This window comes from Typopeltis vanoorti, chromosome 22 (assembly GCF_054136105.1).
Source record: "Typopeltis vanoorti isolate ZY-2024b chromosome 22, IOZ_Tvanoo_1.0, whole genome shotgun sequence".
NCBI classification, from domain to species: domain Eukaryota; kingdom Metazoa; phylum Arthropoda; class Arachnida; order Uropygi; family Thelyphonidae; genus Typopeltis; species Typopeltis vanoorti.
Genome location: NC_143570.1, coordinates 35,586,347 through 35,614,086, shown reverse-complemented (window position 1 = coordinate 35,614,086; position 27,740 = coordinate 35,586,347). Strand labels below are relative to the sequence as shown.

General features: G+C 34.9%; 1 protein-coding gene and 3 non-coding genes across 4 annotated transcripts in view; all 4 read left to right on the top strand.

Annotated features, from left to right (window-relative positions):
• Positions 1-27,740, top strand: part of RpL13A (ribosomal protein L13A) — a 74,103-nt gene that overhangs the window by 29,389 nt on the left and 16,974 nt on the right. The window contains exon 3 of the mRNA XM_090411828.1: positions 9,361-9,426. Within this exon, the coding sequence (XP_090267954.1) occupies positions 9,361-9,426 (66 nt within the window). The remainder of the gene's footprint in view (positions 1-9,360; positions 9,427-27,740) is intronic.
• On the top strand, positions 14,841-14,915 carry LOC150094301 (small nucleolar RNA SNORD34). Its single transcript, XR_016550289.1, has one exon. It is a non-coding gene; the product is annotated as a small nucleolar RNA SNORD34 (small nucleolar RNA).
• LOC150094300 (small nucleolar RNA SNORD34) lies at positions 20,628-20,703 on the top strand. The gene has a single exon (XR_016550290.1). It is a non-coding gene; the product is annotated as a small nucleolar RNA SNORD34 (small nucleolar RNA).
• On the top strand, positions 20,815-20,898 carry LOC150094299 (small nucleolar RNA SNORD34). The gene has a single exon (XR_016550274.1). It is a non-coding gene; the product is annotated as a small nucleolar RNA SNORD34 (small nucleolar RNA).

Here is a 27,740-nt window from a genome sequence, read left to right as displayed (position 1 = left end):
ATATACACATTTAATAAAACAAAAACATTATATACACTTTAATAAAAATTACAATACTACAAAATACTGGATCTAAGGCCTTCTAAAATAAGCTTGCACTTTAGAGATCACTCATTCTATTACTGGTTTGTTTAACATATACTTAATCACTTCTACTAGACTAAACACCTTCTTTACGCAATAACAAAATGTTCATAAGTCAGTTTGTTTGTTAAGCCTTTTTCTGAAGATATAAGATTCTCTTCTTCTTAACACACATTATTCCTCCTGACTCTGGAGTATAGATATTCTGAATTTACTGAGGTATAAGTACTATTATGTTATGCAGTTTAATTTTGTTAATTTTTGTACCAGCAAAAAAAAGGTTTCTTCTGCTTTAAGTTGCTGAATTCCATCTCCTTTTCCAGTAGAAATAACGATCCGGCGTCCTTAAGACAGATGAAACTTTCAAATCAGCGTTTCCTCGAACATTCCTTTAGAATGTCAATGTTTTTGCAATATTTTCTTTTATTTACCAATACTTATTAACAGTCTTAACTCCTCACCTTTAAAGACTGGCAGTTCTACAATTCCTTTTCGGAATCTATTAATATTTCTCTGTCTGTTTTCTTAAACTTCCATTAATTTTGTCCTGTTTTTCATCCATTACTTCCATATCGAATGCTCTCTTGTTTTCTTTACCTTGATAATGAGGGCTCTCTTTGTCAGCTGTCAATCACCAACCAAACTCCTCGGTGAGCATGCGCATTCCATGAAAGTGGCAAGCAAGAAGTTAGGTATAATGCTGACGTGTCATCTCTGTTAGAGTTGTGAGAATATCTACAAAACACAGCACTTAATAACTTTAAACCACAATAAATTTTCTGAAAGTAATAAAACTATCCAAATCCAGTAAGTACATAAATTTTTAACTGCTTTACATTTCATTTTAACAAAATAACATCAATAATGGGCACATTGCAAGTACCGACAATACGTATTATGAAACCAAAACTAATAATGTACTAATAAACAATTTGTAAAAATATTCATAATTTTAAATTGACTGTTTTTACACTAGCATATTAGCAATAGTGAGGCATTTTAAATTTTATTATATTCTGAGAAATATAAGAAAGAGTGAGCATATAAAATAGCTAAAGGAAGTTCTCATATGGCCAAGTATGGTGAAGAATTCCCTCATCCTCTGACTCAGAGGATGAGGGAATTTTATTGAGCTCATATTATGTAATTTTAGAATGGCCATATAGATATTGTTTAAATATGTAATAAATTAAATTTTGTATAGAAGATTAGAATTTACTAATTATAATTTTGTAGAGAATATGAAATATTACGTGGTCTCCTTAGAGAGATAAAGAAAATTGATTTCTTGTATATATTTACAGTAAATTTTTATTATTTTTATATTTGAGCTTCATTCTTTAAATATACATGTTGATCTTTTGAAGTCAATGTACCATCATGGATAAGAATCTGAAACATTCTAACTAATCTCCATGACTGACTAATATATATATATATATAGGTAGGATGTATGTGGGAAATGACATTGGTTCAGTCTTTTGACAGTATAATTGCCTCTGCAACTTCCCATGTAAAATGAGGTAATCTCCTCTTTGATCTTTCTGGTGGTACTAAATTTATTATTCTTGGGTCATCTCTCCTGGAGTGTTCGTTGAACATGCCTATAGCACTGTGAAGATTGACTCCATTTGCACACGTCCATCACAGATCAAAATATCAAATGTTACATGTAATAAGTAACTGGGATTTATTCTGTAATTTAATGCAGAGAACAAATATATCATAAAATGTAGTACACGACCTCTTTGAAACATTAAATCAACTTTCATATTGATCTTAGTGGGAATGCTCAAAGCCACAAGAATAAAAATGCAGTAAATCCTCAATTTAACAGACCAATAGGAGCTAAGGGTTGTCCATTAAACGTGAATTTTTTAAAATAAAAATATCTGTAACATTAACTGCTAATTTTATCAATATTAGCACTGTAATAACAAAAATTGTTTTACACACACTTTTAGATAAATTAATGTGAAGTTATGTTCGATGTTGAGATGCTTGGTTTAGGTAATCCTGCTTTGAAAAAACTATGAAGTTTTTTGAACTTTTGAATTCTGCTGTTTTTTTTATAATTAACTCTTTATAATTAAATTATGAAAACGTGTGTAATAAAACTTCCACAGAAAGTCGCACCACACGACAAAAGAACCAATTACAGTACGATTGGTGTGATCACATCCTAATCATTCACTGAGCATGTTTTATGAGCGATGACTCATTTATGTTGGCTAAATTACAACAGTATTTTTCCAACATATGATGGCCTATTTGCCAAAAGTTGTTAAAAATAACAGTAAATTAATAACAAAAAAACCTGTTAATTTAATTATAAGCAAATCTTGGTTAAAAGCATTTTAAAATTAACTGTGTTAATTTTGTCCATGACATACGGACCGGAAATTTTGTCCGTTAAATTGAGGGTTTACTGCAGTTCATTAAGTTGTCAGTAAGCTTCCAAGAAGGACCTACAACAGGACCACCTGCAAGAACTGTTGTGCACACCACAGGAATATTGTTTCCATATGACATCTGATGGCCAACAAACAGATGGATGAAGCTGTCAGTATATTCAGGGCATAAAAGCTAATCAGTACATGTGACAATATTCCATTAATTTTGAAAGCAGTATAGAATTTTAATGGACTGCAAGTTCCTTGGTTAGCTTGTAGTTGGTTTTTAAGGAACTGCTTCCTAAAAGTTCTTGCTATGCTAATGGGAACAATATTTGTTAAACTTGCAAACTGGTGTTGCTGACTAACGTCTATGTAGTGCTGTAGTTTTGTTTTATAATGTTGCACGAGGAGCTCTTTAAGCATGGTCTGCCAGTCCTGACTTGCCATAACAGTGATTGTATTTTTAAATTCACTGGATGTTAATGGACATTCCTGTGTGTGTTTACAAGACATTACACTGATGAAAGTATTACAGGATTGATTTTGTCTTTATTTGAATGGATGAGAGTTGCAAGATATGCAGTTCAAAAGTGGTGTGAATATAATATAGTGCTATGTTTTCAGATGAAGCCCAGGAATAATTTTTGCTTTGGTCCTGTCTCTCAAGGGAGAAGAAAATAATATAATGAGCATTGAATATTTAATTTGCCTTCCATAGCCAACATCATGTTCAAACCTTAATCCTCAAAAATAATATTCTACACAGAGATAGAGCACCTTTAAATTGTTACCTTGAAATCAGATTATTGTAACCAAATGTGCTACTCTTGTGTAATGCTACTGTATTAATGAATTAAACAAAATACAACAAACGAAACCAGTCTTCTAATAATAATTTTTACCAGATTATAGTGGAGCCGATGAATTGATTGGAATGTAGTCATAGCATCAGGGAATAAAAATGAATTTCTTCTTCTTGTGGACATCTGTCTTTGCAATAGGTAATATAGTGTATATGGAGTTTCAGTGTCTTAGATCTGGTCACATCAGAAGTAACTGACTGGAATGTCAAATCTTCTTTCAGTTTGGTGAGATAGCCATGAGGGAATCGCTTTGATTGTAGCTGGTCATATGAGAACTACTGTGTAGAATGGATGCATGTTGAACTACATGGCTGATTATGAGAAACTTTGGAGACAAATGGGAAGTATAGCATGGATTAGGCACTAATCATGAGATAATTAACAGCAGCAATGTCAGAATGTAATCCAGTGATGAAAAGGATGATGGAAGAGATTAAGTATGCAATCTGGAAAATAACTATATAGGCAGCACACAATGATAGGCAATATGTCAGTATTAAGGGTAATTATTCAGGTAGGAGTAGAGAGCTAGCCAGGAAGGTGTTGTAGTTACTAAGGACAGCAAAAAGTGCAGAATAAGCAGAAATTAGTTAATCATTCCAAGAAAAATAACGGAAATCCTGAAATTCAGGAGTTCATATCATTTTTATAAAATACATCAACAGTAATGAACAAGGAAAAGAAGTAACAGTAACATTCAGCACAAAACATCAAGATTGACTTCCTGATTGGAAGCCAGTCTCAAGTAGAATTATATGGGCAAACTTAAAATGAGGGAATGGACAATGTCTTTTGTTTAGTCTCACAGAAGGTTCTCCTAAGAGGTGGAACTATTTTTGTCATTGCAGCTGGCATAAAGAAAACGGGGGGGGGGGGGGTGAACCTTGTTAGAGATCTAAACAGCATAGTAGGAAATGAATTCTAGGCATATAGGATTTTTTTGAGAAAATTTGAAAAAAAAGGGAAGCTAATAATTGTATCTGAATTTCTGCTCAGGATATGGACTAGTCATTAATAACACGATATTCCAACATAGATGTGTACAAGTGTGCATGGAGAGAAGATTCAAGAAATAAGAAAAGCTTCATGGACTAATTGTGGTCTTTATGCTGGTTCATGATACAAGAGTGTACAGAGTATTTGAAATCACTTGGTGCTCAGTAGGCTAAAAATGGATATCACATTGAAATAAAGTTTTAAAAAGAAGTTGAACAGCATTTATAGGTAAACTGTAGACTCAGCTATACAAACATTATTGAAGAAACAATAAAATAAAATGAAAACAAGAACCAAACTCTGGAATCTATGGCAAACTTAAAAAAAAAAAAAAACATAGAGTTGTCTGCAAGAATGAGAAAAATAAGAACACCATGGTGGATACAGGATGTTAAGGAAACCACCCCGGAAAAGAATAAAACCCAAAGAATTGAAAGCAAATAAGTCGCCAGATGTCCCAAATGAATGTAGAGGGAAAATGTAAGAGTATGTAAAAGTAGCTAAACAAGTCATGAGAAGATGTTGCTAACAATATAGTATATAAATATTAGAAAGGTAGCAATGTTCTGGAGGCTGTTTCAAAAGCTTAGAAATGGAGGACAGAATACTGTAAAAGGTGGCATAAACAGAAAATAAGGATATCCTACATGTTTGTAGTAATTGCTTTGACTTAAACAAAACAAGCAGTGACAACAGCAGTAAATTTTTTTTCAAATGAAATGCAACCAGAAATACACATCAAGACTTGGTAGAAAAAGCCACCATCAGAAACTTGAAATGTGGAAAGGCAGCTAGAGTATATTACTGTTTTTATTATCTGATCTCCATAGATTCAAAGGACTCATTGCAGGAGGTTTATACTCTCATGTCAAAAGATTGAGCCTTGTCTTGAATCTATTCAGTTTCCACATTTTCAACATTCCACTTGCCAGTAACTGCATGCAAAAACTTGCTTTTCATTCCCCTCTTGCACCTTCCTTAAACAGCTTCAATGGATGGCCTCTAGTTCTATCTTTTTCCTCCCTCTACTGTGTGAAATATCTTCTCCACATTTAGCTGATAACTCCTCACCAAAGTCAATCATACTCCCTCTTCTATTCACAAGAATCTAAGTTGCATTTCCTTGATCTCTTCCCATATCTTACGTGGCACAACCTTCACACTTACTTAGTAAACTTCTCCAGTACACCCTCATTGCGCTGTAAACCAGGTCTGCATACAGTAGTCCATATGTGAGCTAATATGGACTTCTGCATGGTAATATCCTCATTATTTCCATTATCTATTGATGTTCTTATAAATTTTAGCAATGTGATCCCTAAAGTCTGTACACCATCACTTCCACATCACTCATCTCTACCTTCTTTCAAAATTTCTTTATTTAACTGTATACTCTGCATCCCAGCAATTTTCCTATCAAATTTCTTTCCCTTGCACTTTGCAACATTAAATTGGTAGCTCCAGTGATTTACCCACTCACATAGTCTATTGAATAGACTGTCAGATCCTCATACGAGTGCCACATCTGCTGTACTTCTCATAGCCCTTCCCAACTATGCATCATTTGTAAACAGCTGCACATCTTCAGTTAAGCCAGTCCCAGTGTCATTAACATATAAGTTCAACAATAATGGCCCCAAAACAGATCATCCCTGTGGCATTCCACTAGTGACCTTCCTCCTATGTGATAGCCAGTTAGTTATCCAACTTTTTAATCTGTTATCTCACCATCTGTTTCAGTTTAGCTATCAGCTTGTCAGTGCAGTCTACCAGAGGCCTCTGAAAAATCATTGTATACCACCATATATGCATCTTGTTTATGGAGTGAATTTTCACTTTATAATACTAAGCAGATTGTTGAAACATGACCTCCCCTAACAAACCCATACTGACCATAAAGAATACTGCTGTTATCAACCCACTTCTAAATTCTGGTCCTCATCAACTTCTCTAATACTTAATAATAATCCCAGACACAGGTTGTCCTAAATTTAAGCCCCTTCCCTCTAGTTTATGAAGTGGAACAATTTTTCCCACCTTCCATTCCTTTGGGATTTGCTCCTTGACAAGACTTTTTAAATCGTTGAGTCCATAGGTGCCATTAATTCCATAGAGCATTCCCTAAAGACATGCAGTGACATACTGTCAAATCCTATTGCCTTATTAACATTGAGTTTACTTAATTCTTCATATACTTCCTGCTCATTCACTTATCAGTCCCTCCTCCAGCTTCTCCTGCTGTTGCCTTCACAAAGACAAAATACACTGATAAACTGATTGTTGAATAATTCAACTATATCCATCTACGTTAATTACTAATCTAACTCTGTAGGATTTTTCTTAGCGTGACTGGCTAATGTCTTTTTATTCTAACCTCGTTACCTTCCTGGCCTTCACTGTGCAACTGATTATTACCAACATTTGTCTTGTTGTCTGCACAGTGCCTTCTTCCAGATATCACACTTATTCTCTTCATTCATCCATTTTACTCCCTTGTTTAGTCTTTTTCACCTTTGGGATATACTCAGACTAAATAGCTCTTGATCAGTGCCCACACAGCATCTATATCCTTTCCACTCAACTCTTTCCACACTATAGTTCTGAGTTGTCTTCTAAGCTTTCCATAATCACCAGCTTTATAGTTCCCATATATCCCTTCTTTATAGAAGTTATCATGTGACTGGCCACAACCCAGGTGATCACTTCATGGTCACTCCTTCCAACCAGGCAGAGATTAACCTTTCCATTCATAATCACGTCCTCTGGTTATATAATTAGATCTAAGGCCCATAATCCTTGCTTGCCCTATGTACTACACAAGATTGTTGTCCCTTAAGAACTCAAATTCATTCTCTGATGCTATCTCTTCATTCCAATTGATATGGCTGTAGTTCAGTCAAAATAATGATCACCTTTTGTTTGCACTAATTTCACCATCAAATTTATTAATGATAATAGTTGTAGGTAATAATTGACTTCAGAGTGCTGTTTAAGTATGTATCATCAGGAGTGGGATTTTAGCTGGTTTTGTTAGGCAGTTTTTATTCAAGCTATCTAACTGATCCTAATATATTTTTAATTCACTCAAAATGTAATAGATGTGAATTTAGTATTAAAAATAGTTTGAAAGTGCAAAAATAGTTCAATTTTTGCACTTTCAAAGGTTGGGGGAAAAAACAGACTGAATACCATAATTTTTCCATAGTCCATATAAACTGCATTTTAAATAACTAAACACACATTAAAGACAAAAGAAATGGCAGTAAACATAATTTATCTTCAAGGCATTTATGTACTCTGTGTGTCTGTTACACTTTCTAGTCTTAATATAATTCATTATGCATGCACTTGATTTCAAGTGCATGCATAATGAACTTGAAGCAGCCTTACCTTTCTCTTTGTATTTACCAACTTTGCTTAAAATTGCTCTTATAGTTGATTCACCCAATTTTGCGTTCTTTTCCTGTCATTGCTCTGGACTTGCCTTGTTCATTTCTCTTATTAGTTCGTTTTTCTTCCAATGAGATTAATTTTTGAATCATTTTCACACTTCCATTTTTTGCTGAAAGGTTGGGAAAATACTTTAAAATATAAAAAGTAAGGAAAAACAGTTGCAAAGGAGGCACTATGATCATCAGAATGCTATGTAATTAGACGACAAATTTTGGCATTAAATTTGGACATAGTGTAGATGGAAATAGTGCAGTATGCCCTTAAAAAAATAACTTTGTCATCATCATCATCAGATTCCTGCCATGTACCCTCAGGGGTGCACAGGATATGATAGTACTACATGAAAAAATTACATCATTACTAACTTCTTATCTACAATTTTCCTCCAAATCAGCCTGTTACTTGTCAAGGCCACATTATAATATAAGATCTGATAACTCCAAAATTATCAGATCTTATATTTCTATCGTCTAAGGCACTTTGTACCGTATCAATCCACCTATATCTTGGTCTTCTGGGTCGTTTTGCTGCCAACCTAGCAGAGAACACAGGCTGTGTAGAAATCTTCCCTGAGTTATCTAGCTTTGACCCTTAATCAACCTTTTTTTATTTTATTTGTTTTCATGTTCTTTGTTTTTTCAATATACATATATATCATCATCATCAAATTTCTGCCATGTACCTTCAAGGGGTGTACAGGATATGATAGGTCTACATGAAAAAAATTACATCATTACTAACTTCCTATCTACAATTTTCCTCGAAATCAGTCTGTTACTTGTCAAGACTCCAACATTATCAGATTATCAGATCTTATATTTCTATCATCTAAGGCACTTTGTACCATATCAATCCACCTATATCTTGGTCTTCTTCTGGTTTGTTTTGCTGCCAGCCTGGCAGAGAACACTTGTTTTGCTAATCTTTCCTCGCCCATTCTGTTTAAGTGACCATACCCCCTGAGATTAGCTCTGCTAACACATTCCTGGATGCTGACAATGTCAAGTTCTTTCCTAATATCCTCGTTTTTAATGACATTGCCATTGATGCCATCTGTTCACGCCTCTAATCTTTCTCAAGACTCATATCTCTAGTCTATGGTCAAGTGTTTTACTTCTGACCTAGCTCTCAGATCCATAAGTTAAGACTGGTTTGAACACTGTCTTGTATACTGCTAATTTAGTGTTCTGACTAATTTCTCTCTTAACTTTGTAAAATGCTTTAAATCAGTAACTAAATTATTTCATCCTTAAGTGATTTTTTTATAAAAATTTTCTATCTATACATATTTAGCCATAAAAATGTGTAGATAAAAAATTTTTTAAATCTGTTACATTTATTTATTAGGCACACTAATCGAATTTTGGTATATAAAAAAAACACTGATCAGAGGCGCATTAATTGAGGGATTGCTGTACTAATACAGTTGAATGTCATGAATATCATTATCAAACTTTCTATTACAATATAGTTTTGCCAATTTTAATGAGTTCAGTGTAGTAACAGTTGAATCCCTGTAACATTGTTAGTTTTCAAGATGTTCAGGACTGATTTTTCCCTTCTTCCAGGTCAACGAGTTGTCATCGTTCGATGTGAAGGAATCAACATTTCGGGTAGCTTTTTTCGTAATAAGAGTAAGTGAGAAGGATGTTAATTTAAACATAGAGATGTACAACTTGTAATGTAAAAAGCATTAGTATTCATTTCATAGTGGTTAAAAAGTATAATTTTACATAAAGTTCATTTTCTTAACATCCAATTAACCAGTTTTACGGTAATTAGTATATTGAAGTATATGATTGCTTTACATTTTGGGTATGTAAAATCCTTAGCATGGTTGTAATTATTCTGTCAGCCAACAATAACTTACCCACAAATATATTGCAGTTGTTAATCATTCCAACATATTTGCAACTCCTTTTTACTATAGCCATAGGTTTTTCATCTTACGAAATATGACACTGCCCAGAAATAATATGTTTAACATGCTTTTCTGGTCTGGATTGTTATAGCCATAATTTGCTCCAATCTTATTGCTTGCCAACCACAGAATTGCATCTCGAGTTTAATTTACATGTTTGGCAAATAGCTCTGTTCCATTACAGCCAATCTACTGAAGAAAATAAATGAATGTTTAAAGCTTTTTTTTTTCTTTTTTTTTACTTGGTTATACTATAAGTTAAAAGATGTGAAGAAATTATATTCTTTGGTTCATTGCATCTCTTCTGGGTCTGACTCCCATTGATGAGACTTCAATAAAGATTGAGACCAGTGTGGGCAGTGGCCCTTGCCATTATGCATGTAACAATATGTGCTTTTCATTATGGGATACTAAAGCAACTGATGTGAAGTCAATAGCCATGCACAGATTGTTTGTTTACACTTATATAATAGAAGAAACCAAGGATATAATTTCTTGGTATCTTTAACTTAATGAATAGTGGACCTCAGATCTTGTTTTGGGACTTCTTTTCAGAGCATTGAGAGTCCTAAAATAAAATCCAAGGCCTACTATATATCTCCACTACTAAAATTTATGCACATTGTTTTCTCTGACCATTACCTTAATAATAGTATTGTTAATAATACTTTGTTACACAAAAAATACAGTTAGATAACAACAAACAACATGCAGTAGAAGATAAATATACTAGGAGAATAAAAATGAGATATGTAAAGCAGTGGCAGGAAAATGTCTCTTGAATGCAAGAGAAAGAATCCACATAATTGGACATTTTTTTAACTTTTAATAATGGCTGAATTACTAGACAAAATGAGATTTCTCTTCTAAGACTTAAGTTTTTTTATTTACTGTTGTGTTCTAGTTAGATAATTTTCTTGTACAATACATGCTATGATATACATAATTTTGTAAACATAAATCATTAAATGAGCACATTGGTAGTGTGGAAAACACTTTCCATGTTTCAGCATTTTTTACTAAACATTTTGTGAACTCATCACAACGTGATGTGTTCTTTGATTGTAATCAAATCTGATTGAGGTGGGAGGAGATCTGATGTGTTTTAAGATATATAAGAAAGCAATAATTAACAAGAATTCTATATTTATATTACTAAAAAGTGAATGTGTGAATAATCATGAATCAACTCATGTGAGAATGGGAAATATAAGGGAGAGAAAGAACATGTGTGAATAGAATAGAAATACTTATTACTGGCAAATGAATTAGTAAGTGGAGCAAATAAGATTGTGATCATATGAACTCGAGACATGCATATGTATATGCATTTATAATAGCATAATAACTTAAGAGAGGAAAGATTTGTTTGCAAAAAAAAATACAAATGACTAACAAATTAACAGCAGCTGTATACAATTGGTAGTTCATTAAATAGGAGAGCTAATCCAGTGAACTGTGCCAATTTGTTATCATGTAAAATTTGTGCTTGTTTTTCTGTGCATTTTTTTTATTTACTAATGATCAGTATATGCACTTTGTATAGCAACACATAAATTATTTCTGATTATCAGAATTATCCAACCTTTAGCCAATTTTAATTTCAATATAACTTTTTTCTTTTTTTCTCAGACACTTCTGTGTTATCAGTAACATCACTTTGTAGTTGGAGATGAGCTGATGCAGTCCACTTCTTATAATATATAGGATTCATTTATATTCAGTAATAGATACAGTAAATATAGTAAAAATTCAAATTTTTACTATATTTGAATGAACATATTCTTGTAGCATGAAAAACATTCTATCCTCAACAGAACCATACTGCAGAAGCAGGGAAAATAAGTTTTATTATTTTGCTAAATACAGTATAAAGACATTTACAGTCTATGTACTATATTTAGCAGCTGCTGGTGTAATTAGAGACAACTGGAATAACACTTCCTAATGAAAAACACTCCCCTCCCACAGACTATGATGCATCCATGCAGACAAAACAGATTTATTTAAGCACTAAATATAGTATATAAACATATTTGTCCAATCCTAACATGCATCCTCTTTCAAATTTTCAGTTGCAGAAAATGTGTAGCAGCTGTTTATAATGTAGTCATTAGTACATAAAGCACGCAATTTATATAAAGAAATTTTCTAATTCAAAGATACGTGTGTGTAAAATTTGAAACCAGTTTGAATTGCGTGTGCAATTGTCAATATTATTAAGATGTGTTTCACAAATGCATAATTTTACAAAAAATGTTCACTTAACATGCTGCATAAGCTTTGCGAAAGTATCCTGCTGATGTGAAAGCAGCATACATGTTGTAACATTAGTTTCTGCATCATATTGCAAAATTCAAACAAGGTAACTAAATTTAGTTAGCTTGTTTGCATTTTTTGGTCTGTAGATGGAATGGAATTATAATGCAATTTAGTGCATGTAATAAAAAAAAATAGCATCTATACATGTTAATACTTCTGCATTTGGAAAACCCGAGGTTAGTTCCCCTCATTGTTTGTTCTCTGAAAGTGAGTTTATCTTCTCAGTGCTTATTTCCCATTAGTTATTTATGATCAGTCTGTAGTTCACTCCATTTTCTTTCATACAGTTCTGTTTTCTGTCTACAAAACAAACTACATGGAGAATGCCTGTCATTTTCAGGCATAATATTTTGGCCTTAACTGCATAAACTTATTCTAACCAATAAGAATATCATGCATGTACTGTTTCTTTGCATTCGTTTTTTGCAGAAGTCATTCTTCAACTTAAGAGCATGTGCAGCATCTGGTTGCCACCCATTCAAAGTTAACTCTGAACTTAATTTTCTTTTCTTTGTCTCGTTTACCACTCTTCTTAGAAAGAGTTTCCCGTATGTCATATTTAAAATTGTTAGTGTTTTAAAAGTAATGATAACTGTATTCATTCTGCTTGTCTGTATTAGTAGAATGTAGGTTGAATAGCTTCTTATACCTGCAGTTATTTAAAAAAAACTGAGCTCTGTGAATGAATCTATAATTGTAATATGTAGCTCCACTTTTTTTGGGGGGGGGGTAATCCGTGAAGAACATTCTCGATAATCACATACACCAAGAGGTTGTAATTACCAGGGTACTATCCACTGTACTTAATGTACTATAGGATAGGCACAGAAATAAGGAGAAAGTTGTTGACATTCCTATTTGAAGAGCTGTAGATAGTATTCTAGAAAATACATGAGGGATGCCTGTTTAAAAGCAGCAGCAGTAGAAGGAACAAGAAATTGATGCAGAGGAAATTTGGTCTGAGTTTAGGAATTGACTGAGTTGCTGAAGGAGTGTTCTAACAAATTTACATAAGAACTGCTCTTGTTATTTATTTAGTGAATGATGTGTGTGTGTGTGTATATATATGGAAAGTGAAATGGGTGTTACTGCTACTCCATAAAACAGAAAAAAGCATCATAGTTTTATCAGATTTAACATCAGACCCATAATTTATCTTATGTAGGAATTTATTTTCCAGGATAAGAGAGCACAGGGTACTCGCCACGTTTGATCTGTACTAAATTGCCATAATCACAGTATGGAAAGTCAGTCTATTTCCATTGTTGGTGGAGACCATAGATGTCTAGCAGGGTCAAAGTCCTTTAATGTCCTAGTTGGATCAGTTAAAAGCATTTCCTGCTAGTAAAGTTTCCAAAGTAATGTGATCTTAGAGGTCTCTGTAAACATCACAGCAGCAAGTAAGTTGTTATGGTTTCAGTCTGAGGTGGAGAAGTTCATGTATGGGCAAGTTACTATTCTCATTTTTTATCCACACTTAGTATAATGCAGGGGGGAGCAATATTACTAAGAACAGTAAGTCCATAAATTAATCTTGATCTTCTTGTTCCAGAAAGAGATCTCGTGGCATGAAAATCGGCCACTAAAGTGTGAGCCTTGTTTAGCAACACTGGGGCAGAGCATTCTGCTGTTGGATACACTAATGGATAGAAACTGTATGCTGGCATAATGAAAAATTAGAAGCATGAACAGATGATGTGGCAGAATCATATTGACTGTAAATATTGGGAAAAAAGATATTAGGAAGGAACTTGACATTGTTAGCATTCATGAATGTAAGCAAAACTGCATATGGTATGGTAATTTAAGCAGATTGGGAGAGTAAAAGTTAGCCAAATGGTTGTTTAATGCTAGGATATTAGGAAAGACCAAGAGTCTTATCTTAGTAGATTGATGCAGTTAGAAATATGCTTTAGAACACCAACCTTTAAGATCTGATATTTTAGTTATAAGACTGATTTGGGGGACAATTGTTGATAGGAAGTTTAGTTAAACTCATCTACTACTGTCATGGTATGCCATACGCTCCTTGAGAGTATATACTAAGACGAGGATGCCATTTACTAAACTGATGTTTACTGAACCTAATTGGCTGAATGAATCGCTATTTAGGATTTAATTCCATGCCAAAAGGCTTTGGGATCAATCCCATTTGGACTTGGATATTTGTAATTGGCTTTAGGTTGGTTGAATTTCATCTTGTGTATATCTGACACTACTTGCTTACCAGATGCCTGCATGGCTTGAAAAAATTCCATGTTTGGTCTCTAGAGCAGAGTTTCATAAGAGCCTTGGTACCATCATAGGACAGTTAAGCCTCTCTGAATAGCCTTCTGTCTTTCAGCATCTTTTCTCTAGCCTTCAAGGAAACTGTCACCCTTTTTTGGGATGAGCAAAATTAACCTCATTTGAAAATCCTAATGGATGGGAAGGGGAGGGTTGAATCATGTCTTCACAACTAAAGTTCATCATTGCAAACTGATGTGCTGTTTAATTGCTTCATTATTTTAATCATTTGAGGCCAAGATATCCATTATATATCTAGTGAATTTTCTATAATTGATTTAAAATTTTTAATTCCTGAGATAAAATAGCCATCTCCCAACCATAATCAACTGGTAAACTAAATGCGATATAAATGTGGCTAAAGAGAAGCCTCAGTGACAGGGAATTATCAAGAGCTAATCTTGGTGTTTTTAACCCTTCTAGTAGTCCATAATCAACTATATCACCAAAAAATATCGATCCTGTTTCCAAAAAACTGGATAAAATGTAGGACTGTTCTTTAATTTATATTTGCATAATATCACCTATGATGACTGTCATTCTTGCCTACATTATTTGAAATAATGTGAAAAAACATTGACATCTGAGGTGCATTTGAAAAACTAAAATTTACAACTTCAGTATTCTGAAGTTGTAAGAGAATATAGAAATAGCACACACTACAGTATAATAAAAATTTAGTAACATTTTATTATTGGTTGCAATTCTTCTACCTGCTTATTGAATGGAGGCTTGAAATGGCTAAACAAGGGTGTCTCAATTATATACTACTTAGTTGTGCCTGTAAGCTTATACTTCAGTCTTATCAGTCTTTTATTAGTGGGATTCATATATTAAAGTAAATGATTAATCTTAATGAAATTAAGGCAAATTCTATATGGGGTACTTGGTTGGTCCAGAGGGGACCTCTCACCGATGGGACTGGGCTTCATTTGTCATTTTCCTTGCCTTTTTTTTTAGGATCCCCCGCTTTGTGTGTGGTCCTCTACTTCAGATCATCACTGGGATCATGTCATGTTTGCTGTACGATGCATTGCTCTGGAAAGGACAGTCCTGGTAGTTTATATATGCTGTTTTCATTCCTACTTCAGCAATTGGGCTTGGTGAGGATCATTCAACTGGTGTGCTTTCCTAGAAAGCTCATTCTCCTTTCTTTAGGCTAGCCCCCAAGGCTTGCTATAGCTACTGTGCTATTAAGTCTAATCCTAGCATTGTGCTCCTGAGTATCTTATTGTTTATCCAGATAGTCAGTATATCATATGTATGGAGGGCTAATATTCCATTGGTTGTGAATTCTTCATCTTGACCAAGTACAGAAACCTTACATAAATTTTTGACAGTAGTAAGAAAAAGTAGTATTTGACATACAAACAGACATACTATTTTTGACATCTTTTGCCTTAGGTGAATGACTAGTATGGAAAATGTGACCCTTGTTTATTTGAATGGCTTGGGAGGATTATCAGGATCTTCCAAAATCATAGTAGTAAAAAAAAAAAAAAAACTATGTTCATGTTCGAGGTTTAATGGAATATTATCAGCACTGAGAAAGGATTAAAACTAATTTTAATGCTTCCAGTATTTTGTCTCTGTCACAGAGACATCTTCAGGGATTACAAAAAACTTTTTGTAACACACACACACACAAATACAATACACTAGTGGATGAAACTGAAGTCCTATCTAGGTGGTGTGCCCTCTATGGGCATTTGCAGGTGGCCTAGAATGTAAAGAGGGATCTCTGATAATTAATGTTACCCAAATTTTGGGAAGTTTAATGCAGCCATATTTGTTTAAATTAGGTTGATTCCTGAAAGCAGATGCAGATTCAAAGAATAGTCTTTCTTTTTTGAATTTACTATGGTGGAGCATGGTAGTTTTTTCCAGGAGATCCTGTGAGTTGTGTCTAAAACATGGTCTGCAAGGCCAGATTGACCATAGTCATGATTGCAGATGTATGATTTGTGTTCTAATTGGATGGATGCTGATCTGCTTGACTGTTCAAAGTAAGCCAATTTACAGGAACAAGGTACTCTTCCAGGCACTGAAAGAGGAGGGCACTGGTCTTTGGTGGAACAGATAAGAGTAGCAAGTTTGCAGTGGGGCTTAAAAGCTGTATGGAGGTTATACTTTTTTAATGATGTGGCTATTTTTTCTGATGTACCACAGATGTAAGGTATAATGATGGCATTTCTAAAGTCCTTCTGAAGAGATGGTCGGGGAATGGGGAAGGACTTGGTTATTTTTTTGATTCTGTAGTCACTGTAGCCATTGGAAAGGAAGGTGTTGTGTTTGAGTTCGGTTGAAAGGGCAGTTTCACTGGAACAAAGATTGTGGGCCCTACTGGTCAGAGTTTTAATAATGCCATATTGCTGAGAGGGATGGTTGGAGAGTTTGTGAATGTATCTGCCTGTATGAGTAGGTTTTCTATATACAGAGAAAGAAAGGTTACTATTAGGAAGGTGTGTTACTAAAGGCATCTAGGAAGGGTAAACTTTCCATCGTAAACTGGATTCTTGGGGGTGATTGAGACTATTGAGGTGACTGAAGAAGGAATGTAATGTGTCTGGGCCATAAGGCCAAATAGAGAACACATCATCTAACATATCTTAGCCAGATAGATGGTTTTAAAGGGGAAGAATCTATGGCTTGTTTTTCAAAATTTTTCATATAAAAATTGGTAAGGAGGGAACCCATGGGATGGGAAGTTCTCTCTATCTGTTTGTAGATTTTTTTCTTTCAAGAAAAATACCCAGAGTTGATGGCAAATGAAAAGAGCTCTAAGATATCAGAAGGAAAAACGTTTTTAAAGAGTGTAAGGTGTCAATTAGGGGAATATTGGTAAACAATGAGATGATGTCAAAGCTGACCAATATATCTGTATTATTTAAAGTAAGATTTTCAATTAATTTTTTAAAGTGGGTAGAGTTTTTTTACATCGCTGAGATGGCTACAGGCTAAACTTAGCTGCTTGTACTGTTGTTGTTACAGTTGTGAAAAACTGAGTTCTGAGTAAAGCGAAAGGTCTTAACTTAAACTAGCTAATACTAGAGGTATCTCTAAATGTGACAATCCTGTTGCTTGCTGAATAACTTTTCATTTTGTATACCTGGTGACATTAAATGTTTTATTTGCTTGAGTTAAGCACTGACTAAAACGTTATTAAACCACTGCATCTGCAAGTGAAAAAAACTAGTATACAATGAAATTTGCTATATGACTGCTTTGGAATTCACTTTCTTCAAATTGCTCTGTTGTTCATAATACAAAACACATCTTAATATCTGTATACTGCCTTGAATTATGGAAAGGTTCATTCTCTGTACCATTTCCCTCTATTCAGGTCTCATTTAGTTGCATGCTAAACTTGTAGAGATATTGGAGAAAAGTCTATATCAGAGATCATATATACACAAGTAGAAAAATGATATTTTACCAGATTTTATCTCCAGATGTTTGAGATTGGTGACTTATGTGGTTTGCTAATTGCAAAAATACTGCACATGCAAACTCATGCTGTAACTAGGGTAAAATTAATATAATTACTCATTGACCTCATTACTAAAACTTGCTAGAATTATTTTATTCATGTGTGGTTAGTCTAGTGGTTGTGCGCTTCACAACCATATGCCTGGGGAAGGAGTGTCCTAAGTTTGATTCGTGTCTGCGACGTGAGGAGCTGAAGGGTCTTCTTCAGCCATAGCCAAGTTGTCCGGCCTTGGACGTGGACAGCAGGGTTTATCCTAGCGTTTTTCATCCTGCAAAACAGTCAAACCGGCCTTGAACTCGACACTGTGGACATAGGATACACTGAGGCGCAGGGCTGACCACCTTATCCTGTGAACAGTTTGAGGTCCAATGATTAATAAACCTTCGACACCACAAGGTAAAAGAGGGAAAAAGGAAGATGAGATCTTCTAGCAGAAAGTGTAAAAAACAAACTTATATGTTTCAGTGGTGAACATAATTTTCTGGCTCTTTACCAGAGCATTAGCCATAGTAATAGATTTTCTCCTAGTAATCATAACATGATGTTCCAGTATGTGCTCCGACATCAGCCAGGTATTGTTTTGTTATACAGTGGTGCCTTGCAATTCGATAGCTATTTTTCGCCGGCCAGCACATGTGCGTACATGAAATTGTGCAATGTTATTTGTCATTTCTTGTTGGGCTGCGCTAGTGTTTGCTCGTGTTGTTTGTGCTAATTTTCAATTCTGCATTTTTCAGAAAGTAAAAATTTTGTGCATCTGCTGTTATTTTTTTTTGGCAACAGAGAGAAGATTACAGGTACTAGGGTGTCGCAGTGAAGATTTCTGACAAGAATAGATCTTTAATCAATGAAAGGATGGAAAAGCTGCTTATCTGGATTAGAGAAAGACAGAGGAAGGGAGGTCCAGTAACTCAGGCAATGATCTGAAAGAAGGCTAGGTTAATTTTTGAAGAATTGCAGAAGAAGAAAACTCCAGGATGTACCTCAGATCAAACTGAGGAATTGAAAGCAAGTCTAGGCTGGTTTCACATGTTCCAAGGTAGAACAGGCATCCATAGTGTTCTCAGACAGGGGAAAGCTGCTAGTGCAGATAAAGAGGCTACAGAAAAGTTTGAAAAAAATTGAAGATTTAATCAGGAAGTAAGGTTACCTGCTATAGCAAATTTTTAACGGGTATGAAACTGGGTTATTTTGGAAGCACTTGCTAAATCGAACTTGCATCACGCAAGAAGTGAAGCTCCCAGGATATAAGCCTATGAAAGATAGGCTTATCTTCTTATTGGCAGCAAATGCAAGCAGAGACTTTAAACTCAAGCCGCTTCTGGTCTACCACTCAGAAAATTCTCAGTGCTTTGGGAAGAAAATCATTAAATCTAAACTGCCAGTGATGTGGAAATCCAATGGAAAAGCCTGGATAGACCAGCAAGTTTTCAAAGATTAGATTTTTGAGATGTTTGCCCTGAGCGTGAAGAAGTTCCTCACTGACAACAATTTGCCTTCGAAAGCACTACTGATTCTTAACAATGCTAGTGCCCACCCTCAAGACTTAAGAGGACATTCTTGAAATTGACTTAAGTCAATTTCAAAGTCCAGTTTTTGCCTCCAAACACGTCACTGATCCAACCCATGGATCAAGAAGTGATCATGTGTTTTAAAAAATTTTACACCAAGGCTTTGTTCTCATGGGTTTTCAACGTGACTCACTCTTCTCACAAGACGCTGAAGGACTTCTGGAAGCCTAAGTTCAACATTCTCCATGCCATTTCCTTATTGAAAACTACCTGGAATGAGTGATACAGAGAACCCTTCATGCATCATGGAAGAAACTCATTCCTAATTTTTCTTAGGATGACAACAGTGCAGACCAAGTAGCTGGAGAATCAGAAGCAGCTGCAGCCATGTGAGATATCATTTCGATGGTGGAGAATCTTGACATAGTAGAGGTTAATGAGGCTGATATAGAAGAGCTTGTGGAGGATCATGATGACGAACTGATTGTGGAAGAACTCAGAGCACTCAGTAAACAAAGGAGAGAGAAAGGAATTTCACCTGAAGAAGAGGATGGCAGAGAAAAAGGGCTGGTATCAGCAGCTGCTATTAAAGAAGTTTTATTCTATTGGGAGAAGGTGCAGTCTGTTTGTTTGTTTTGGAATGGCACCTCAGCACTGCTGATGTGAGTAGAATGATAGACTTGTTCAACAACACAGTGCATCATTTCAAAACCATCTTGAAAGAGAGTCTACCCTTGATCAGTTCCTCATTTCTGTTTGAGCAAAGAGGAGACGAAAAGAGGTAGAACAGGATAAAGAAGACTTCCTTCCAACATCTAAGGCTCAATAGATTGTATGTATTGTGTATACAATAGTGTATTTGTAATTTAGTGTTATACAATAGTAAAATATGTAAAGTAAATAATATGGTATATTTCTCTCTCCCATTAGGAGTGGGATAGGGGTCAGAATTAATCATTTTCTATAGACTATATGGGAAATATTGTCCTGCAATTCGACATTAGTTTGCAGATGGAATAGTGTCGAATTGTGAGGCACCACTGTATTTCTCTAAGTGCTATTTCCAGGTTTTTTTTTTATTATTTTTATATGTTAGGTTTTTTAATTTTTATATGGGTTTTTGATTATGTGGTAGACAATCTGAGAAAAAGTGTAAAGCATTTATTTTTAGTTGAATATCTTCAAATAGGGGGCCTAAAAGTAAATTTTTTTGGGGGGGGGATTCAGACGATATGGCACATTTTTCCATTCTGTTGACTGGAACATAATAAAATAACTTTATCTCAGTAATAACTTATTTTTTTTTATCACCTGTGATGATTGTTACTTTTACCTACATTATTTGATATCGTTTGAAAAAAAGAAGAGATCTGAGGTGCTTTTGTCTTTGTAGGCGATTCAGACCTTTTTACTTTAAGAATTTAAACCATTGTTCATTCTGTTGACTGGACCAGAATAAGACTGTTTATCTCAGTAACTTAGATTTTTTTTAAATCACCAGTGATGATTGTCATTCTTACCTACATTATTTGATGTGATTTGAAAAAAAAAAAAAAAAAAGACATCTGAGGTGTGCCAGAAATAGGAGGAACGAATCCACCTGTTATTTAATCACATCAGTTTTTTCAATTATAATTCCTATCAGCTGCACCATTTATGTAATGAGATTGTTTTATTACTGAGTGTTAGTAAATAATAGTTGAATCTAATTGGTGCAATGACTTAACTTTATTTTTGCCATCCAACAAATGACTGACTCAAAATCAAATAAAACAAATAATTGAAACTAAAATAATATATGCATTTTAAATGAAATTAAATTAACTACAAAACTAATTGGATCCAAGGCCTTCTTATATAGAGCCTATACATATGCTTAATCAGACTTCCACACAGAACATTGTTTTTTTGCAACGAATTCCTACAAAGAATAAAATGTTAATCAGTTCTTTTTTGGGTCATCTCTCAAAATATACTTATAATCATCCATAGGATTATGCAGTATTTCCTTATGTAGCATGAATTCCATTCATCCTACTGTTTCACTGAGAATAAATAATCTTAACCTCAGGCAGTTTTATTTACAAGATGACAAATCACAAACTTATTTCCAGAGAAAAAGTTTTTTTTACTACTTTACAAACTACTTATCTCCTTTTATTTATTATTCACTTGTTGACAGTCTGACCCGTTCAGTCAACAGGTTCGCCTTGTTAATATTCTCTTTTTTTGGAATCCTCTATTAATGTATTTAGATTGATGTTTTCTCTAAAACTTCCTAAAACAAAATTCTATGGGCTACATTCTCACAAAAAAAGAACCATTTTCTCCCAGCATTGTCTTTGATAACACTTAACAAGATGAAATTTCTCTTCTAGGAATTACCCTGACATCAAGCCTCTCCTGGCATCACAACCATTGCATCCTCAACTTCAAAAAAACTAGGTTTTCTCTTTCGCTCAAGACACTACTTCACCTCTAAATAGCTGTTAACATTATACAAGTCACAAATCTGCCCAGCTCTTGAATACTGCTCTTACATCTGGAGTGGGGCTCCTAAAAGCTCCCTCAAAATGCTTGACTCAATAAAGAAAAGAGCAATTAGATTGATAAATTATCCATCTCTCACCAACTCGCTCCCCTCACTTTCACATAGACGTCTGATCTCTGCGACTTGTATATTCTATAAATATTTCCATGGGAAATGTTCATCAGAAACATCTTTAATAATTCTCCCACTCTGTACTAAGCCCCCATTGAAACATGTACAGCTGCTGCCCAACATCCTTTCACAGTATATCTTGAAACCCACAGAACAAGTTTCTTTTCCTCTTCCTCCTTCATCCCTGCTACTCCTGTACTGTGGAACAGCCTTCCTCCTGACATATTTCCCAAGGAATACAACATACAGGCGTTTATAAATCAAATGCAAATAAGTTTCTCCTTTCATAACCCACCACCCATATATGGTACTAATGTGCTATAGGTTGACCAGCCAACCTCCAGTATGTGGGCCTAACATAAATTTAAAAAAAAAAAAAAAAAAAAAAAAAAATCTCTCTCGTTTTTCTCCATTACCCAGGTTGTGTTCTCTGTCAGCTGTTGATCACCCATGAATCTCCTCGGTGAGCATATACATTTGTTCAACTACACTACAATGGTCATAAGTTAAATATTTTTCATCATCATCATCAAATTCCTACCATGTATCCTCGAGGGGTGTACAGGATATGATAGTACTACATGAAAAAAATTACATCATTACTAACTTCCTATCTACAATTTTCCTCCAAATCAGTCTGTTACTTGTTAAGATTCCAACATTATCAGATCTTATATATTTCTATCGTCTAAGGCACTTTGTACCGTATCAATCCACCTATATATCTTCTGGGTCATTTTGCTGCCAACCTGGCAGAGAACACTTGTTTTGCTAATCTTTCTTTTCCCATTCTGTTTAAGTGACCATACCACATGAGATTAACTCTGCTAATGCATTCGTGAATGCTGACAATATCAGGTTCTTTCCTAATATCCTTGTTTTTAATAAGATATTACCATCAATACCATCTGTTCGTGCCCATAATCTTAATCAGGACTCTCATATCTGCAGTCTCTAGTCTTTGGTCAAATGTTTTACTTCTGACCCAGGTCTCAGATCCATAAGTTAAAATTGGTTTAAACACTGTCTTGCATACGCAGTGTTCAAATTTAGTATTCTGACTAATTTCTCTCTTATTCCATATGAATTTATTCAATTGACTTCCTACCATACCAGCTTTATTGATTCTGTTGTCTATTTCCATATTTAATTTACCATCTCCACTAAAAATCGTGCCTAAATAGCTGAAATGTTTTATTGTTCCACAGTTTCTCCGTTCACAATGCAATTGACATTTTCAACGATTCTGCCTATTTTCATTGTCTTTGTCTTTTTATTACTGATCTTCATGCCATATCTGTTACAACAGTTATTCAATTTAGTCAAGGAATCTTGCAGACTAGTAGCGGATTTATTGATAAGTATAACATTGTCTGCATAAAGCAAAGAGCTGTCATTAACATCTCCAATTTTGATATCATGTTTAACACCACTTTCCTTCATAATGTGATCCATATAGATAATGAATAACAGAGGGATAATGTACATCCTTGTCTCACACCAGATTTAACATTAAACCATCTTCCTGTACTTCCTTCAATTATAACTGCTGACTTGCAACTCAAATAAAGACTAAATTTTGCTTGATATAATGCCCCATTGACACCATATAACTGTAGCGTATTGAATAGCATCTCTCTTGGCACCTTATCATATGCCTTTTCCAGATCTACAAAACTCAAATAGAGATCTTTGTTATATTCTCATGCTTTCTCGACTATTTGTTGTAAAGTGAAGATCTGATCCTGACAGCCTCTATTTGGTCTGAATCCAGCTTGTTCTTCGCCCAGCTTTTCTTCCACAATTCTTCTCAACAGTTTCTCAAGTATACTTGCCTAGATCTTGCCAGGAACACTCAGTAGGGAAATACCTCTGTAATTCTCACATTCAGTTTTATTTCCCTTTTTATATATGGGTACTATGAGAGCTCTATTCCAATCATGGGGAATTTGTCCATCTGTCCAGGCTTTTTGAACTATGCAGTGCAGCCACTGTAAGACTTTTATACCACCATACTTCAGCATTTCTAGTCAAATATCACCAACTCCTGTTGCCTTTCCACATTTCAAGGCTTTGATGGCTTTTTCTACTTCAAGTATAGTTATGTATTCCTGACTGCATGTCTGGTCAGTGTTTTTTACCACTATGCTGTCATCACTGCTTGTTTCATTTAGAAGTTTTTCAAAGTAATTACTCCATACTTCAAGGATATCTTTTTCTCCCGTTTTCATGTAACCTTTATCATCTCTAACTCCTTTTACAGCACTCTTTCGTCCATTCCTGAGCTTCTTCAACAACCTCCAGAATATTTTGCTACTTCTTGATATTTATTTTCTATATTCTTGCCAAAGTCCACCCATGACTTTTGTTTAGCTTGTTTTACACAGTGTTTAGCATTCTTGCATTTGTCTCTGTATTCTCTAAGAGCACAAGCTCACTTATTTGCCAGGAACGTTTGATATGCTTTCTTCTTTTCCTTCACTGCCTCTTTAACTCCCTGTGTCCACCAGGGAGTTCTGATTTTTCTGTCCTTGCAGACAACTTCACGACATGCCTCTGTAGCTGAATCAATCAGGGCTTTCTTCAAGGCTTGCCACTGAATCTCCAAGGGTTGATTCCTGTTCTCAAACTCTTTCATTTTTTTTTTCAATAAACTTTGTGTATTATAGTCTACAGTTCACATCTGAGAGCTGCTCAACTTTTATTCGCTTTAAAACTTTCTTACACGTTATTCTTTTCAACATGAAATTCAATTTTATCCTACTCAAGACTTAATAGTGATCACTTCCGATTACAAATCCTCTGTACACTCTGGTGTCCTGCACCAGGGAGAAAACATTACTATCAACAATAACATAGTCAATGAGACTTTTCTTATTCCTTGCTTCTTCTCTCCATGTGAATTTGTGCACATTTTTATGTTGGAACATGGTGTTAGTATTAACCAATCCATGTCCTGAGCAGAAATCCAACAAATATTTGCCGTTATTATTAGCTTTGCTCTTTTTTCCAAATTTTCCCAAAATATTTTTGTATGTCTCACAATCATTTCCTACTCTATTTAAATCCCTAACAAGGATCAACTTTTCCTTTTTCATTCTGTCAGTTGCTTTTTCTAAAGCCTGAAAAAATTCCTCCACTTTTACCTTAGTAGAACCTTCTGTGAGACCATAGGCACAAATAAGTCTCATTGTCCACTTCCCCATTCTCATATTTGCTCACATCACTTTACTTGAGACTGACTGCAATTCAAGAAGATTAGCCTCGTATTTTGTGTTGAATACTATGGCTACTTCTTCTTTTCCTTGATTGTCATTGCCTGAATATAACATTTTGTATTTATTGCCCAGAAAGATCTCTCCAGTTTTTATCTTATTTGTTTCAGTCACCCCTATTATGTTGATCTGGTACATATCTAATTCCTCAGCTAGCTCGGTACTATCGACACTATCTTATGTTGATCAGTACCTATCAACATAAGAAGCCATTTAGGCTTTTTATGTTGATTGTACCAATCTTTAACTCTGCTGATGTTGAGTTGGGGTGTGTTTTCAGATTTGTTCCGGTTGCTGACTTTTCGCTGTTCGCCCTGGTTCTCTGGCGAAAACAACGGGGGCCTTGTTTAATCGGGCGACGTCCCAGCCGGCATGAAATTTTGTCATGTTGTACCATCATTTTTTATTTTGGTTTAACCAATAAGAATACAATTTGTTTGGCTAAATCCCAAATTGCCAGCCCATCCTCGTTCGTTCAGTATCCAAGTAGATACCCAACAGGGCGCACGACGAGAAGGTGAGGATTGGACATTAGGTCAGAAGCCCTGGTCAGTTCTCCGCACTCCCTTAAGGCTATGTGGAGGTCTCCTCTCAGTTATACAGCTTTGCCCCTTAAGCACCCAATATTTTTGTATAAGATACATGGTTAAATTCTTAACGTGCTTGTTAAATAATTACCTCAAGACAATGCTTCCATGTTAGTCATTGGTTTGCAGTGGAGAGGATCTCTCCATGATGATAGTAGCCCTTTTCATTTTTCTTTGCTCATGTATTCTTCTACTTCTGAGTCTTTTTTACTATCCTACCTTCCAGACAACCATACTGGAATCCAGTGCTTTGCCATCGTGGTTGCTACACGGTGTGACCCATGAACATCAGTAAGTGGGGGGATCCTTGTATTCTCACACTACTTTGGGAGGATGGGCCCAGTTCTGTATGGTCCAGTCATAATCAATCTGGTAGTGGGCTTGCCTGCAAGGGTTAGCAGCATACAGTGATATATATGATCCGGTATACCATCTAGGGTAGCCCTGTCATTCCACTCCAGAGCATGGTCAATTGCTTGCCTGTCACTGGTGAAATACCAATAGAGAAAATGTCACCTTCATTCAAAATGGTCTAGAAGGACTGGCAGGTTTTTCGAAAACAGTTAACTATGTTTTAACTATGTTCTAGCAATGTCCTCATAGAAACATGTCAACAACATTCAAGTTTGGTTCCTGTTCTCAAATTTTCGTTTTTTTTTTCTTCTTTTAAATAATGTTTGTGTGTTTTAGTCTAAAGTTTGCATCTGAGAGTTGCTCCACTTTTATTTGCTTTAAAACCTTGTTATTTTATCCTGATTAAGATTAAATGGTGATCTGATCACTTGCAATTTCAAATCCTCTGTACACTCTTGTGTTCTGCACTAGTGAGAAAGAAAACATCACTGTCAACAATAACATAGTCTCATTGGCTATGTTATTGTTGACTTCTTAATACTTGCCTCTTCTCTCCATGTGAATTTGTGCACATTTTTATGTTTGGAACATTGTGTTAGTAATAACCAGTCCATTTCCTGAGCAGAAATCCAGTAGGTATTTGCCATTATTATTGCCTTTTGTTCTTTTCTCCAAATTTTCCCAAAATATTTTTGTATGTCTGACAATCATTTCCTATTCTGCAGTTTAGATTGCCAACAAGGACGAACTTTTCCTTTTTCATTGTGTCAATTACTTTCTCTAAAGCAGTGGTTCTCAACACTATGCCTACAGGCACAAACGTGCTCACTGTCGATTATTATTAAAGAAGGAAAAATTAACATTGGAAAATAGTCTTCTCATAGTAATAATATTTATTGAAATCGTTAGCATTTGTTATATTACAAACGTTTTGTAATTCCTCTGTCTTTGAGTGTGAATGTTACCAGTGGCAATTTTGTGCATATATTATGTATTTAGTCGACTGGCAACCGTGTGCTTGAGGGACGTGTCATCACTTCACTGCAGTGTTGCTGGCAGGTTTGACTATTCATGTTTTCTCATGTTTCAAATTTTGCCCCAAAATGGGGGACAAAAAAAAAAAAAACCATAAATTCAGCAATGATTGGGAAGAATATTGTTTTATCCAGAGTAACGAAAAATGTTTTTGCTTATTGTGTGATGGTTTAATTTAGTTGTATAATAAAGTTGCCATGTGTATTTATCCTACTTTCATAGTTAATTTGTTTGTTAAAGAAATGTCAATTTTCATACCAAAAAATATTGGTTCTCCTCTACTCTTTTCCCAATCTAGAATGTGCCCACATTCACAACCAGGTTGAGAACCCCTGCTCTAAACCCTCAAAAAAATTCTTCCACTTCTACCTTAGTAGAACCCTCTGTGGGACCATTTGTACAAATAAGCCTCTCATTGTTGATATTGGCTGCCATTCAAGAAGATTATCCTAATACAATAAAGCTTTTCACTGAACATAACATTTTCAGACAAAAAAAGGGTGAG